This window comes from Haliotis rufescens, unplaced genomic scaffold, assembly GCF_023055435.1.
Source record: "Haliotis rufescens isolate VD_foot unplaced genomic scaffold, xgHalRufe1.0.p SCAF_4, whole genome shotgun sequence".
Classification (NCBI taxonomy): Eukaryota; Metazoa; Mollusca; class Gastropoda; order Lepetellida; family Haliotidae; genus Haliotis; species Haliotis rufescens.
In genome coordinates this window covers 51,982,630-51,999,367 of record NW_025964112.1, presented here as the reverse complement: position 1 = coordinate 51,999,367, position 16,738 = coordinate 51,982,630, and the positions used below count along the sequence as shown (strand labels likewise).

General features: G+C 37.7%; 1 protein-coding gene across 1 annotated transcript; it reads left to right on the top strand.

The window, feature by feature from the left end:
• Positions 1-1,686: 1,686 nt before the first annotated feature.
• On the top strand, positions 1,687-14,898 carry LOC124152711. The gene is made up of 8 exons (XM_046525750.2): positions 1,687-1,859; positions 2,208-2,269; positions 4,890-5,027; positions 5,736-5,792; positions 10,943-11,002; positions 12,033-12,176; positions 12,609-12,658; positions 13,053-14,898. The coding sequence occupies exons 2-8, from the start codon at positions 2,209-2,211 to the stop codon at positions 13,941-13,943; spliced, it is 1,401 nt and encodes a 466-aa protein (XP_046381706.2). The 5' UTR covers positions 1,687-1,859; position 2,208; the 3' UTR covers positions 13,944-14,898.
• The last annotated feature ends 1,840 nt before the right edge of the window (positions 14,899-16,738 follow it).

Below are 16,738 nucleotides of genomic sequence, written 5' to 3'. Positions count from 1 at the left end.
CTGATTGGTCATTCGATTGATCGGTCAAAGTTCGCGCAAGGTCGGTCTGACGTGAGCTCTGATCTGATTTTAATGAGATTGTCTGTTCAGCAATTTTATAATTGACAATTACTTTAGTAGCATGTTCATCTAAGATTGTTTTCAAATTATACGTTTACGCTGTAGCCAGGGGACATATAGAACATGTTTACATTCAGTGTTACCGGGCGGACGGGCGGGGGAACGTTTATTATTGTCAAACTGAATTGAAGATGTATTCATCTGCCTCACCGCAAATGAAGTCGGTGAAGATTCATTCTTCTTTTTAATTTAAGTTCAGTCTTTCCGATATATGATCTTCACCGTTCACATTTAAATTAAAAAGAAGAATGAATCGTCACCGTTCACAAATAAAGCAGCCACACAACCGCACGATTCCACTCAGTGAACATTTATATATATTTTCAAACAGGTGATGAAAAGATCCATACATCTATATACAATACTGCGGAAGGGTTATTTACTTCGTATTATTATTCGGGTATATAAATAAATTTATTCATTATCAGGTTAAAATATTGCTGTATACCTTTGCAAAATCAGACACACACCCATTATACAATGACCATGCATTAGCTTGCGTCAGCTGGCGTGTTGACCTTACGGCCAATACAAAAACAACAATGCACTATATGCATCCTGTTACGTTCATATGACAACATGCTCGATTCCCTAATGAGTGAGTGAGTTGGGTTTAACGCCTCTTTTAACAGTATTCCAGTTATATCGCGGCGTGTCAGCTTAATGTGGGAGGAAAGCCCGAAGTGATGCAGGTCTCAGACGTTTACCACTTCGGTGAAACCCACGAGAACGGGTATGGTGCTGACAAACCTAGAAACATAATCGGGGCGAACCGGGATTCGAGCGCACAATCATAGGTTTCTAAAGTGCCCAAGGGACGCAACTCTGCACAGCGAATCGCGGCGCCTTAGGCGACTGGGCCACCCAAACCTCCGATTCGCTAATGATATATTTGTATATTCAAATGACAAATGATATACTCTATTAAGTATTTCTGGCCTCACGGCCCTTAGTACGAAATACAATGAAACTAATACCAACAACATAATTTTAAAAAGAACATAACAGCGATATTTATACACATATACATTACATACGCTACGTACATACATACACATATATATATATATGTATGAGTGTAATATTATCAGCTGAAACGGAATAGTTTCTTAGTTGTTATAAACGCCTCATTTAGATATATGACCGCGGCTTGTCAATAATCGAATCCGGATGAGATAATGAAGTGTATTTTACGTTAATATTTCTCGGGAAGTACGACGGCCGGGGAATTTCGGATGACGTCATGGCCTTATATTGATCATGACCTTATATAGTCTACATACTACCATCATAAACGAAACAAGCACGCAATCACTATCAGGATAAGAGACAATAAATATAACGTATTTTCAATTTCTGTGCACTTTTACCGATACATATTGTTCCTCAGGAAACATGTCTTTGCAAAACTGTTCAATTCCATTTTGCAGTAGCTGGCAAACGTTATATTTAAACCTATGTCAACATGACGTGTCTATATTACGTTGTACACATTTACTATTATGATTAATAAGTCATATAATTCCCCATAACACATTATAATTAGCCTCTGTCATTGGAATGGTATTTAAGCTGATCATTTTCTGAAGTATCATCATTAAGTCTGGAAGTGGGGGCCAGCAGTGTCCTGATAGTAGATGGGAAGCAGGTACACTTCCTCATCCACACCTCACCACTATTGATGGAAGTCTGTGATGGCGCAGTAGCTTACCATGACGGCTACAAAGACACATCTAAAGGTAAAGAAAACCCTTTGAAGTTTGGGCGCGCTAGTGACCTAATGTGTATTTTGACATAGGCGTGGCATGAATATATTGTTCGCTGTATATGTTGAGTGTCCTAAACATGTGACGTGTAAAAAATAACATTGCCTCAAACATTTGAAATATACAAGCCTTTAAGCGGCGCGTCTGTCTGTGTGTGTCTTGGTGTGTGTCTGGGTGTGTGTCTCTGTGTGTGTGTGTGTCTGTGTGTGTCTGTGTGTGTCTGTGTGTCTGCGTGTGTGTGTCTGTGTCTCTGTCTGTTTTTCTCAGGGTGTCTATTTCAGTTCAGCGGAGTATACATGACCAAAAATGGTACTATTTCAGAATGGGAAGCCAAGAACAAATTTCTGAGGGATCAATGGTCAATAGATCAATGCTGGAAGGAGGTAAGGAATGTCGTGTTACTAGTCTATATATTCAAATACTTTATTTCAGATGTATTTGATCAATAAATTGTATCCGATTTAATTAATTACTTATTAACGATGAAGACTGAATGAGATTTAAAATCAAGAATAACGAAATACTAAATGAAACAATAATGTACAATAACTGACAGAATATATAAAGAAGGTCACAATGGTGGCTTGTTCCACTGACCTAAATAATATGTAACCTATATGTATGTTTACTCCCTATGGGATACTACCTCTGTAAAGCCTCTAACTCTAAGGGGCGGTTTGGTAGCCTAGTGGTTAAAGTGTTCGCTCGTCACGCCGAAGACCCGGGTTCGATTCCCGATATGGGTACAATGTGAAGCCCATTCATGTGTCCCCCGTCGCGATATTGCTGGAATATTGCTAAAAGCGGCGTAAAACCATACTCACTCTAATTCTAAGAAATACGTATGAAGATGAATCCCAATTCTACATGAATATGTTGTGGCTTTCAAATTAATAATCATTGGACTATCCTAGCTATTGGTTCAATAGTAATGAATATTGACCATCTACACATACGAAATGAACATTAAAACATATTACAATCATATCACTTATGAGATGTAGGAACACGTAGAAAACATCATAACACACACACAACATTAGACTTATCTCACCATCTTTCTCCACTGGCAAACGGTAACTCCATTAAGTATTACATTCAAGCTCACGACTTCGCTGTTAACGTGTACTGCCTGTTCAAATATGTTCTAGATATCTGTAGAGGTATTGATGACGGCTATTAACACAACCTTTGCAACCATTGTGTTACTGTTGATATCATAATATACACTGTGTTGACAGTATCACAGGTCAGCCAGCTTCTGAATATTCGTAAAAAATAGTATTGTGGTCACAAATAACAGTTGCATGTCATGTATTCGGTTGTATATATTCACTCTTAAGAATACTCCATGTTGACATGAGCGTATAAGATAACAGCCTTAGTAACGCCGTATATAGGTTATGAAAGAACAGTTGAGTCACCACGCATAATGTAGGACAAGCATGCTCAGAAAAAAAACGGACAGTGTTGAGAAGGAAGAAATATAATTACAACCTTTGTGGCTCACTAGAAATGATACCGTATTCGACGTTATAAGCGCCCTGCGTGCTCTCAAAATTAGAAATAGGGGGCTCTTATTAGAATATAATTTTGCTGACAAAAACAACAGAGTTGAAAGATCGTAAATTTCGTACTTTATGCTGACAGCCTGAAATGATACAAAAGAAAAGTATGTGCGTATCATACACGACAGATATATTTTCCAGAATTTAATTGCCCATAATTAAGAGTGCATATAACACACGCGTGCGTGTTATACACGAATAAATAAGTCTCATGTACATTGATCATTCGGGAGGGGTGCTAACTGGGATTGTTCACTAGCCAATATATTAGCAAATATCGCCGTGGGCGCTTATTAGGATACGTCGAATACGGTAATAGAATACTTTAAGGTCACAATACAATGTTAGTTGTTTCTATTACTGATCATTTGCTTCTTTTCTTTCTATCCTTTGTTGAAGGTTTGAGGTATAGCTGCAATGAGTGACAAAGATTTTTTAAATTGTGTATCAAATCTAACAATAAAACAATAAGTACGTGACCTAAGTTGACTTGATATTTTTCATATTGGTTTCTAAACGTTTCCACGTGTTTTCCTTTAAAATATGTTAGTTACAAAAGCCCTTGTCACTCCTCAACCATTTATTTGTTTATAAATATACGCGATCGAGTGATTTGGGTTTAACGCCGCTTTGAACAGTATTTCGGTTATATAACGGCGTGTAAGCTTGATGTGGGAGGCAAGTCCGAAGTGATGCAGGTCGTAGATTCCATTTGTAGAAACCAATGAGCACGCCTTAAGGGATGTACCTCTGCACAACGAATTCCGGCGCTTAGAGGTGAGGTGAGGTGAGGTGGGGTGAGGTGAAATGGGATTTGACGTTGCGTCCAAGATTATTATTGCACTTTATATATATATATATATATATATATATATATATATATATATATATATATATATATATATATATATATATATATATATATATATATGCAGGGAGTACTCACAAGGCCATTCATACATACTGATAATCTCCAAATTCAACCAGCTAGGAGAGGTGAAATTGGGTTTAACGTCGCGTCCAAGATTATTGCACTTATATAGCGACATGTATGCACGTGTGTGTGTGTGTGGCTGCTTGTACTAGTCCGGACTGATGCCGATTTATAGTTCTAACCCACTGAGATTCAATGCCGCAAGATAACATGAATACCTCACTCAGACACAGTATACTGAATCCGAGCCGACCAGTCCTTGTGTTAGCCCCTTAATGCCGAGCGCCAGGCAGGGTAACAACAAGTACTTTTAACGTCTTTTGGTATGACGCAGCCGGGGATCGAACCCCGGACCTTCCGCTCTCCGGGCGGACGCTCTACTACTAGACCACACAGGCGATCCCGGCGCTTAGACGATTGGGCCACTATATATGTTAATACTCACGTACCAATGGCAGTAGTGAGAAGATGTGTGTTGACGTGTGTCACGTTATATTTCAGGTGCCAAGAACAAGGTTGCAGCGTCCAACACAACACTATCAATTACAGGTGCATCTGGCAGCCGTATATATGATTCAACTGTGATCGGCAACGTTCTTGGAGACGTCATAAACAACCACCACAACACAGCTAATCTCAGTCAGTACACTTTCACCGTTTGTATACAAGTATATCACCTTGACTGAACTGCACTTTCTCTTAAATGCAACTAAAAGGTAAAATGATTACACTGTTACATAATACAGGGTATATATTTATTGTATAACTATCAATTAACTAATTACTGTCAACTAAGTATAATGAAGCAACTTTTGGTAGTTGTTCAAAGCCGTATTCAGCATTATTACATCTACATAATGACGATCTACGCAATTGAAATACGATTACGTGCATCAATCCAGTCAGCGAGTCTGACCACCCGATTCCCACAATGCCATTTAGAAAGTGGCCAAACGTAACAAATGTTATATTTGGGATAACCCTTTCTGAGTAAAGTATAGATTCTCGTACCTTTTTTTGGTTGAGTCCCGTCCGGGATTCGAATCCACACTGCCCGAGTGAGGCAGTTAACCGCCAGCACACAAAGTCCGCGATCTAACCCACTCAGCCACCGAGGCTTCCAAAAAAATGAAAGTCCGACAACTGGTAGTCTAGATCCCGGACGGGACTCACCCCAAAAATGTATGAGAATCTGTACTGTACTCAGAAAGTGTTATCCCATATAGAACAGTTGTTACACCCGCTTCCCGTTAGTCGCCTCTCACAAGCATGGGTTCCTAAGACCAATTCTCACCCAGATCTGCAGGAGGGATGTAAGCAACTACAACTGCATTTTTCCTCTCACAGACCTCAGCATACACGGGCTTAAAGAGGGCACTGAGAACGAACATGGCGTCACTGACGGTAAGTTAGTAAACGGACCTATAGGCAGATCCGAAATATAAGGGTGCTGCTTTAAGAAGACTATTTTCATCGATTTTGTACCCACTTTCGGCTTTGGTCAAGATGGTGAGGTGGTGAGGTGAAATGGGGTTTAACGTCGCGTCCAAGATTATTGCACTTATATAGCGACGTGCATGTACGTGTGTGTGTGTGTGTGGCTGCTTGTACTAGTCCGGACTGGTGCCGTTTTATAGTGCTAGCTCACTGAGATACCATGCCACAGTTTAACATGAATACCCCACTCAGACACAGTATACTGACTCCGAGCCGACCAGTCCTTGTTTTAGCCCCTTAATGCCGAGCGACAGACAGGGTAACAACAAGTACCATCTTTTAACGTCTTTTGGTATGACGCGGTCGGGGATCGAACCCCGGACCTTCCGCTCTCCGGGCGGACGCTCTATCACTAGACCACGGAGGCGGTCTCATCTTTGGTCAAGACGTTGTAATTGACCTTTTTCACACTTTCGCCATCTTGGATCGAAAACGAGGCTTGGAGAGCATAGCTCCATGCAGTGAGAGTCGCATCAGCTCATAGGGAATAGACAGCATGTTGTGCATTTCACTGATGGACATTTCAAACAAACAAAAAATGGTATCCTCTGTAAATAATACAGAAGATATTTCACATTAAATGATGAGGTCCAACTAAAATATGCCTGTTATACACTGGAATTAGCATTTTGCTGTCAGGATCCCGGAAGTGAATCGAAAGGTGCATTTCGAGATACGTATTTCAGAAATAGATTGTGTTATCATAACCTCTTCGGCATATAAGTACAATGTGACAGTACATTCAATGACAGAAGTTTTCTATCGTAAATAAACCGCATAACATGAAACACGTCAGTGTACTTTTGCAAAATTGGTCAGTCAATGCGTGGCTTGGCGAATTCTAGATCAAGATTGAGATCATGTTTATTTCACGTTTCATAGTGGTGTTTGCTGCACAACACACTATCGTTTTGCCATGAGTCCAGTTGACAAAAGACACTTTTTCTGCTATGATTTTCATTTTAACATATTACAATGTTAATTATGAAAATAATTCGTGTGTCAAAATAAATATTCAGAAGGGGCGATAAACCTATTCAGTGTGTACAATGACAGATGATACTTTACTTGTTCTTCAAACATCACTTACTTAACTGATTATTGCCGATTGAGATTGCACCGTGCACTACAAAAGTAATAATGTGTGAACTGTTTAAAATAAGTTAAAAGGAAACTAAAAATTGATACATTTAAATAATGCATGAAATTGAAGAAATATAAGAATTGATACAACTACCAACTTCTTGAACACCCTCACCTAATCCTGTATGATGAAAGGTAATTGTATATCAAAAGGAAGCTACTAATACATTTATCCTGAATAGTTTGAAAATGTCTTGATCAGATATGAGTACAGATAAAATAACAAAAGATAAAAAGAAATCAACTTCAATTGGTAATCAAGCCAAGATAAAATATATGTATCGGTACAAATTATGTTGATGGAACAATCTGGATTTCTCATATTTGACAAAGAAAAACAAACCAAAATTTTCATATCTTTATTTCTCACAACATAAGTTTTCAAAACTTAACATGAAATGGGTGTCTTTGTCAGTCAAAAGCACCTAATTAAATTCCAGGAGAAAATAACAAATGGTACAATGTGCTTTTTCAGTGTCCGATAAATATTGGCTATGTTGATTTGTGAGTGAATAAGGCTTTTCAGTTCCTCGTCCTATTTAAGTGAAATGTGACAGGAACCACATTTGTTGATTGAATGAATATGGCTTTTCACTTCCTCATCCTTTGACAGGACGCACATTGTAACCAGTGTGTTACTGTCAGCAGAAAGCTCCTCCTGACATCCGTCACCGGATACTAGTACTTCATTGTGTTGACTCGCTGGCCTGAAATGAATAATTCTATTATATTGTAATAATATTCCTACTTCAATAACATTTTTTATAAACAATGCATATTCACCTTCTCTCAAAATATTGCTTATTTAGAAAACAACATTCTTCTGAAATAGAGAAGTTTAAGGAAAATTAATCACAGTGTGTAACATTACATGCTACATGTACTTTAGAACAATCTTGAAGGCATCAATTCATCTGATATGTCGAAAACTCTAACAGTATATTCTGTGTAAAGGGTAAACTCAACAGATGCATCAATTTAATGACAGTGTACTACAGCTCTTTATATCAATGTCACACAGAAATTCACTCTTGTTTTAATGAAACACGTTTTGATATTTGTATTACCGGTATGTATTTAATCATGACCATGCTGAAAACATACTTTCGCTAGAGTGAAAAAAATAAGATTTTTATTAAAATCAGGTGAAATATCACGTTTTGTCACACCTACAGTCAGTCTGCCTCATTGACACTATGGTTTTCTGAGTAAGGTCATGAAGATCACAAAGAAAATATAAGACTTGAATTTATTTTGTCAAATGCAATATTTATCTCTTCATGTGGTTTACTAAAGTTGATATTTTGACTTGAAAATATTAACTTTGTCAGATCACAAGATGAAATATTATTAAACATATTTTATTGTCCAAAAAGACAAAGGGCAGCACTTATTACCGCCTTCTCCCTATATACAGTTATACATAATATTGCATAATGAAAATGAACAATTTACAGTTGAAGCTTCACATTGTGGAAACATAGTGCGCAATATATATACAGTGTTCATATGAAGGATATGTACAATGTGCTGGAAAGTGAAGACAGTGTGCATCTCATACATATCCTAATATTATACATTTTAGTGTTGAATATAGATTTAACAATATTAATGATTAACAGTTTGGAAACAATAATATGCTAGCTACTGAATCTGTTAGTCGTTTCTATAAATTTGTGTACAGACAAGAATATTTTTGTATTCAGGAAAACATCTAAGTTTGAATCACCAAAAAGAATACTATGTAGAGTATTTTGTCCTCCAAGATTATCGATAGCTGTCAGTAATGTCTCCCTAAAATCATCATATAAGGTACATTCAAGAAGAAATGGAATGAATTTTCACAAGGAGCATGCTACACAAGGAGCATGAGATAAATTCATGCTATCATCGTTATTTGACAAGGAAAACAAATTTCTTCTATGTATTTATATTTTTTTATTTTTCTCGTTTTGATTGAATTATAAAAAAAATATCAAAATGATCACACCACTTGACGTGATTGAAATAAACTAAAGTTCTAAAGATTGTTAACAATAGTAAAATATTACATCATAACAATATAATTATTGCAAAATGACACAGTAAGCACAACTATATTCTTATATATAAATTGATATGATTAATAATCAATAATACATGGCAATTGCTTGCACCAAAAAATATCTTTTTGTTTTAAAAGTTTCAAAACATGTTTGTGGACATAAAACCAGATGAGTTTCACAATTAAACAAAGGGAATAAATGAGTTATGATTGCAATACGCATGGGAATTAAAAATAATTCTTTTTATACTTTAAGTTTTTAGTAATGTCAATATCAATTTATGCATTTGAAATATTTGAATACAAACTGTTAAAGAGTTATCTGTTTCTGTAAATTATATAAAGATCACATGTAGATTGAACATTTACTGGACATTATTAGTTGGGTTTTTGTTCATTTCATGACATGATTAAATTGGTACAGTAAAGTAAATATCATTTTGGTAGAAATATGAATTGTTACCAAAATTGCAGATCAAACTGTACTTTACTTTCAATATTTACACACCCTTTATGTAATAATTCAGTTGAAATATTACACCTCATGCTATCTAATCTGTCAACATTGACAATCAAAATAACAACTGTTCACAATCCCAACAGCACAAGTAGATCTAGAGGTATAATATTTTATTGGAATGCATTTGAGTCCATTACAATTTACATGAAATGCACAACTGATGCAAACTTCTGATTTGTTACGATTGTAAATTCTCAGTAGGTTACAATTTGATACATTATATCAACATATCAATTTAGTTAGTTTCTGACATATATAGATATGGTCAAAAGGTCAATATTTCGACTTCAAATACAACCTGCAAAGTTATTTAAACTCACAATAAATAGTTTGGCTTAATGGTGTGTAAACAATGAATTATTTTTTACAAGATTTCAGTAGAATTTGTATTAAGTCTGTTCAGCTACCATAAACTGCACTGGGAGTAACCAGGTGGTCATGGATATTTTAAATTGAAATCACAACAGAACGGCCAGACTCAAATTTATATCGGTAAGGAGACCAGATAACAGTAGAATAGTTTGTCAATAAGAACAATGTTCAATACTTCTGATAAATGTACAGGGATGGTTAAATTGTCACAGTTTGTCCCGATTGCATGCCTTGTTGACATCTCCATGTGTTTTATGTGCTATCCAGCCTTCACCTTCTGCTCTCCAAGCCTCGCTTTCAAACCGGAAGTAGCGCAGTGTGAAAAAGGTCAATAAGTGACTTGAGTCAATCCGAGACATTGACTGTGTGTAATTAGGACAAGTACGGTATTTATGTACATCACTATGAATTACAACAAAATGGATTTTGAATCAAATTTTCTAGGACTGTCAGTTGAGTAATTTTATAGGTTTTCTTGGAATTTTGGCTTCAGTCGTCGTTGACTTTTCTTATGCCTACAACACAAAGAGTATCAATATTAAAAAGTATTCTTGAATAGACTTCGTCCACATGGCCCTGAGGACTTCCTTTTGCGTAACCATGGGTCACCATGCAGGTTTTAAAGAAACGTGGTTATGTCATTGGCATTTTGGGGATATGGTTACCTCTACAGGCATGTTGTTTTTTTATAAATTCTACCCCATGAAATGTTGGTGACGTGTCTATCAGTTTGAAGTCATTGAGGAACATGGTTATATCATTCATAGGCAGTAACTGTTGCACCTATCCCTGTACAATCCTGAGGCTTGGGATTTTGTTGTGTCTTCAGTACTTGTCTTGATTAAGGCCAAGGTAAAGAAATCATGTTGGAAGTATATAGTATGGTACGATTTTGGGAACTTTGGGAAAATTGCAGAAAAGGGTCTGCTTATGCTTTGGCAAGTACTTGCAAACTATCCCCGTTATTTTCTATTTCAGATTCATGCGAACCAAAACAAAAGCACTTGGCACAACGGACATCAATGTTGGAAATAAGCTGTAAGTAAATAGATTAATTGTTTTATTTACAAATTTTGTATGATAACTTAAAAGACTAATGTTCTGCTATTCTCCGTTATATAGCTGGAGTGTGGCGTATAAAATACAAACAAACAAATACCGGTAATCTACTTCATCACAAAATAACACATATATTTTACCTGAGAACAACACTGACATTTCTCTAGTGTCTACCCTTTTCAGAAAATGATTTTCAATCATTCACGATGTTAAATTCTTGTTATTTCCTACATCTCATGGTCGGTTGTTAGCAAACTGTCGTGTTATGGGTGTGATATTTCTGACCTTGGCGTGTTAACACATTGCGACACTTAAGTATGAATGAATTTCCTCATGTCACTGTAAACCCTCACGTGATGAGTGAGTCAGTTTGTTGTTTAACGCCGCACTCAGCAGTATTCCAGCTTTATGACTGCGTTCCGTAAATAATCGAGTCTGAACCAGACAATCCAGTGATTGACATAATGAGCACCGATCAACGCCATTCGGATCGATGACATACGTACATCAGCCAAGTCAGCGAGCCTGACCACCCGATCCCGTTAGTCGCCTCTTACGACAAGCTTAAGCGCCTATTACGGCATGCATGGGTTGCTGAAGACTATTGCTATTCTACCCCGGATCTTCACATGATAAGAAACGGTGATTAAGAACTCGACAATGAAAGTACTGCATGCGTAAGAGATATGACAAGACTTATAACCAAGTTTCCTATTAATCTGATTGTAAAAGATAATTCCTAAAATTCGAAAACCAGGGAATTCGGACGATGAATGTTTCAAGTAAAAGGGTCAGGATTAACAAATTTCCGAATAAACGAATGTTAGGTACGAAGAAATGTTCTTCTCAATCTGCAAAGCATTGTGATGCAATTTTATTGAAGCGGTATCTCCCAGGAGACATCTTCCGATCTCACACAAGCGATGTGGAAGCCAGTTTTGGGTGATAATAACTATTTGGAACCAAGTATATTTATTCGGACAATTTAATGAGTGCACACTACTTTCAGTGAATGTTAACGTGACAGTCCCTCGTGAAGTTGGCGATCGTGTGAGGCCACTGACAGAGGAGAGGTCGGAGTTTGCGATCCATGCTGATTCATCGAAGGAATCCATGCTGTTGTTCATCCCTGAGAATGACAAGACACAAGCAGGTATGGAAATACATCTTTTGTTTTGTTTGTTTGTATGATGTAACGCACCATCAGCAATATTCCAGATATATGACGGCGAGTTTGGATCAGACAGTCCAGTGACCGATATCATAAGCAACGATGTACGCCGTCAGGGTACGAAGTGACGCTATTAATCACACCATCGATCCTGGCCAATCGAGAGATGTTACGGAGATTTCAATTTCCAAGTCCTACCTCATCGGGTTACCATTGTCGGAGTGATTTGATTCAGATCTTCAATACCGTCCTCTGATGCTCTCTGATAATATGGCATATACAGCTTCTTATAGTAGTCACATATAACACATGTATTTTTCCATGTACATAGTTATTTGTGGTCGCAAAAATATAAATTATTCATACAAATGATAGTTTTACATTTAGTTGGCGTTCTTTATTTCTGTTTTGCAGGCACGCAAGAAGAGGGAGGGCTGTCAAGATACGTACCTACAATAGATTTGGTATGTAATTCTTACCATGTGTAAGAGGTTGAGTGAATTCTAAATCCATGATTCATACAACTGCTAAATACTCCATTTAAAAATCGTTCTAAGAAAATAGCATTAATGGTGTAATATAACATTATTTATTGGCGATATTTTTCCGATAATCAATGTTACTTTGCCCAGTCTAATATAGAAACGCAATTTGAATTCTAACAACTGCAAAGCATATCAGATTTAACATCAAGGTCTACTGAGCGCACATTTAATTTAAAACAAATAAATCTGTAGTACTAGTCTTTACTTAGCCTGCATTGCAAGCCCTTTGTTCAGTCATCGACTTCTAAACTATTTCACTGATGCAACGGTATTCTATGCTCCAAGGAATAGACCGCATTTGGTTTTTTTGCAGGATTATAATGCAAACTTGGATGGTATTTGCACAAACAACGATACTTCAAGAGAATATGACAGGGATGCTCCATCTGATCATGAACAAAGGCCGACGGAAAGCCAACTCAGAATGAAGGAGACTGAGGAATCCTGCGCTGATATACCTCTCGCTAGCAAGTTGAAAGCCTCCTGTGCTTACAATGTTACAGACAGCGGCACGCCCGAGAGAAGAAACTTGTTGGCCACAAATGGTCCTGATGGTGAAGTACTGTCCAAATCCTGCAATCCTAGATCAACCATCAGTAGTGTTCCATCGGTTGGTGCTGTACCCAAGTTTGGACATCAGAAACGTGTAGATACAACAAGTAGACACGGAGCTTCGTTTCACCAACAAGAATGTGACGAATCTTGTTTCACTGACATGATACATCGCCGACAAATGCCCCCCGATGCTGATGTTCATGAAAAACACAGTGTTGAAATCAACGATTTCCTGAAACAGGCTAAATCATTTCCAGAGCCATTGAGTTCCTTGATTGAACAAAATCTTCTGACACTTCACAAACTATCATCAATGTGCAACAATGAAGAATTGAAAGACATTTCCAAATTTCTGCGTGAGTGCTTTAACCCTGACAAGTGTCATGAACTTCTGATTGATAAGCAACATCCTAATCGAGCATATTACACGAAATGTCCAGTTAATCGTGACATTATTTGCTTCAAGATGAAACAAAACATGGCCACTTTGATCAAAGTCGCACAACTGAATCCAGACAAGATGAGCAATATAGCGGACTATCTGGACAGCATCCTGCTGCAGGACGAAGACATCTCTGGACATGGTCCTGCAAATGGTATAGCAGGGCTTGTCGGTAGAGTGTTTTTCTTACTTGAGGCTTGTTTATGAAGTAAATGTAAATGGGTGAACACTGAAACGGAGACACTTTTCATGACAAATTTACTCTTTTCTTGGTCCCATGATTTTATAACATTTGCATAACAACAATCCATGAGGCCTCTGGGTAATCTATATGGGCGATCGAGTAGCCTAGTGGTTAAGCGTTGACTTACGTTGTCACTGGAGTGATAACGGTCGAAACTCAGGTTTCGTCAGTAGGTGGGTTCGGGGCTATGTCGATCTTGATTCTGACTTAATCTGTATGTACTGAACTAAACTTAGGTACTAGGGTTTTGTAATCCGTGGATAACCAACCTTCCCGTGATTTCTCAGCTCTAAGTAACTGGCGTTTCTAATACTGGGTTGTTTCTAGCAATCCGTGGATAACCAACTTTCCCGTAATTGACTTGGCACTCAGTAACTAGGGTTTGTAATACTCAGTTTTTCTAGCAATCCGTGGATAACCAACCATCCCGTGATTGACTAGGCATTTGGGAAATTTAGTATTTCCTTGTTCAGTCAAAGTGACAGTCGTAACTAGTCGATAATGACCAGTTGATATTGAGATGTAATCGTCTATTCTGTAGTCTAAGTGACTTATTTTAGGGATAAGCCCTCAGTTTTTATTTCCCGTTATTTTCCTCAGACGAGGTTATTCACTCACTACAGTGTGGAGTTAATTGACTCAGGTGTCAATTGGTCGCAGCCGAATTAATTGGCAGTCTACTCATCTGGTCCGTATCTTGTCAAAGGGTTGTTTTATCTACCCTCCTCTTTATAGCTTTAAAACAGTTGTTTGGCTAAAATGCGGTTGTATGTTTGCGCTGATATAATTAATTTGTGATGTGTGTGAGCGCAGATTGGATTTATCTTTAATTGTCAACTATTCGTACAATAAGTAGTAGGGCTGGGACGGGTAACTCGGGTACCCAGGTCGGGTGGGTACTGAGAAGGACCCGGGTCCCACGGGACTACCCGGACCCGTGGTTAGTCACGTGATATATTGTTTAATGACAAAAAGTATCTAGAACTCTATGGTTACACTACAAGTCACAAATGTTCGCATTTCTTTCTGACTATGCACCAATTTCTTTTGACTTTTCATATCTTTGAATAAAGATATAACTTGAGTCAACTTCAGTGTATGCATGACCATAATGATTTTATACATTATCTAAATACGTTTTGCCAGTGCTATGTTAAAAAATGCCCAAACGGACATTTTGTACCTATCTCTTGAGACCTACAGAGGGTACCCGGGTAGGGTCGGGTAATAGGGGGGTGGGTACCCGGGTAGTAAATTCGGACTCGCCCCAGCCCTCATAAGTCGTTATTTAATAAACCTGTGAAACCTATTACCACGCTTTCTTTATCACTTTCTTCTTATTTTCTGATACCCTTGATCATTGCAAGCTGCGTGACAATTGATTGACTAGATGGAACGAGCAGTCGGGCTCGGTGGCTTGGTTGATGCATGTCACCGTATCTCAACTTCGTGGATCAATGCTCATTGTGACAATCCCTGGATTGACTGGTCCACACTCGATTATGTGTTTGTTTGTTTGTTTGTTTGTTTAACGCAGCACTCAGCAATAATCCAGCTATATTATGGCGTTCTGTAAATAATCGAGTCTGGACCAGACAGTCCAGTGATTGGCATTTATTGTTGCTGCCACATAATCGACCGGTCATCTCACTTTTGTCAGACACACATTTGCCAGAGAGCTCTAAACAACAACGTTAATGGTTGAGGGCACATCAGGTGTGTGATATATTCCCTAAAATCCGAATCGAATAGTCCTATCCGACAACTGGTACAAAAGAAAACAAATTTATACAACTGCTTATTATTGCTTTATACTTTGGAATATATTGCTCACTTAAAGGAGTCTTACATTATATACATGAAGTATAATACATAACATATTCATGATATCTAATGACCATCAATCATTATGAATATAGTTATATTTACTTCCACATCAATGTCAATGTACTGTCAGTCATTCAACTTAACAAATAATCGAATTCATCACCTATGTCAGAGAGTTAACAAAGTGGACATTTTCTTTCGGTTAAAGGTATTTTTCTCAAATGTTCGTTTGATATATGTAATCCATTTATAACAAATGTTATATTTGGGGTAACACACAAAGTCAGCGATCTAACCCACTCAGCTCCCATATTTGTGGAAGCCTCGGTGGCTGAGTGGGTTAGATCCCTGACTTTGTGTGCTGACGATTAGGTGCCTCACTCTGGCAGTGTGGGTTCGAATCCCAGACGAGACTCAACCCAAAAAGGGACGAGAATCTGTACTTTACTAAGAAAGGGTTATCCCAAATATAACATTTGTTTACATTTGACCACTTTCTAAATGGCAGAGTATTTTTTCCCAAACACTTATGCTCATTTTAGCGAAGTTTGACAGATGGGTGTCTGACAAATGGGAGGACCCCAATTGACCCATTGTATTGCTTTGTGATCACAAACGTAATCCTGTGTGTTATAGTATAATTTCATTGTTCACTAATCTTGTGTGATTATTTCTGATTTCAAAAGTTCTGTGCGTGCCACTTTTTGGTTTAACCTTCGCGTTTTAAACTTGGAATTCAATTCGTGACATGCAGAGAGGTAGGTAGCAAAGATCAGGGAACAGACCAGGAAATAGGCCTGGGCGCCCGATTCATGTCAGAAGTAGTCTGAATCAAATTTGAGGACCAACATACGAACATGTGTTGTTTATCCTTTAGACCTTCCAAATTTAAGCATTATACTTCTAAATAATTAAATTTAGCCTGGAGCAC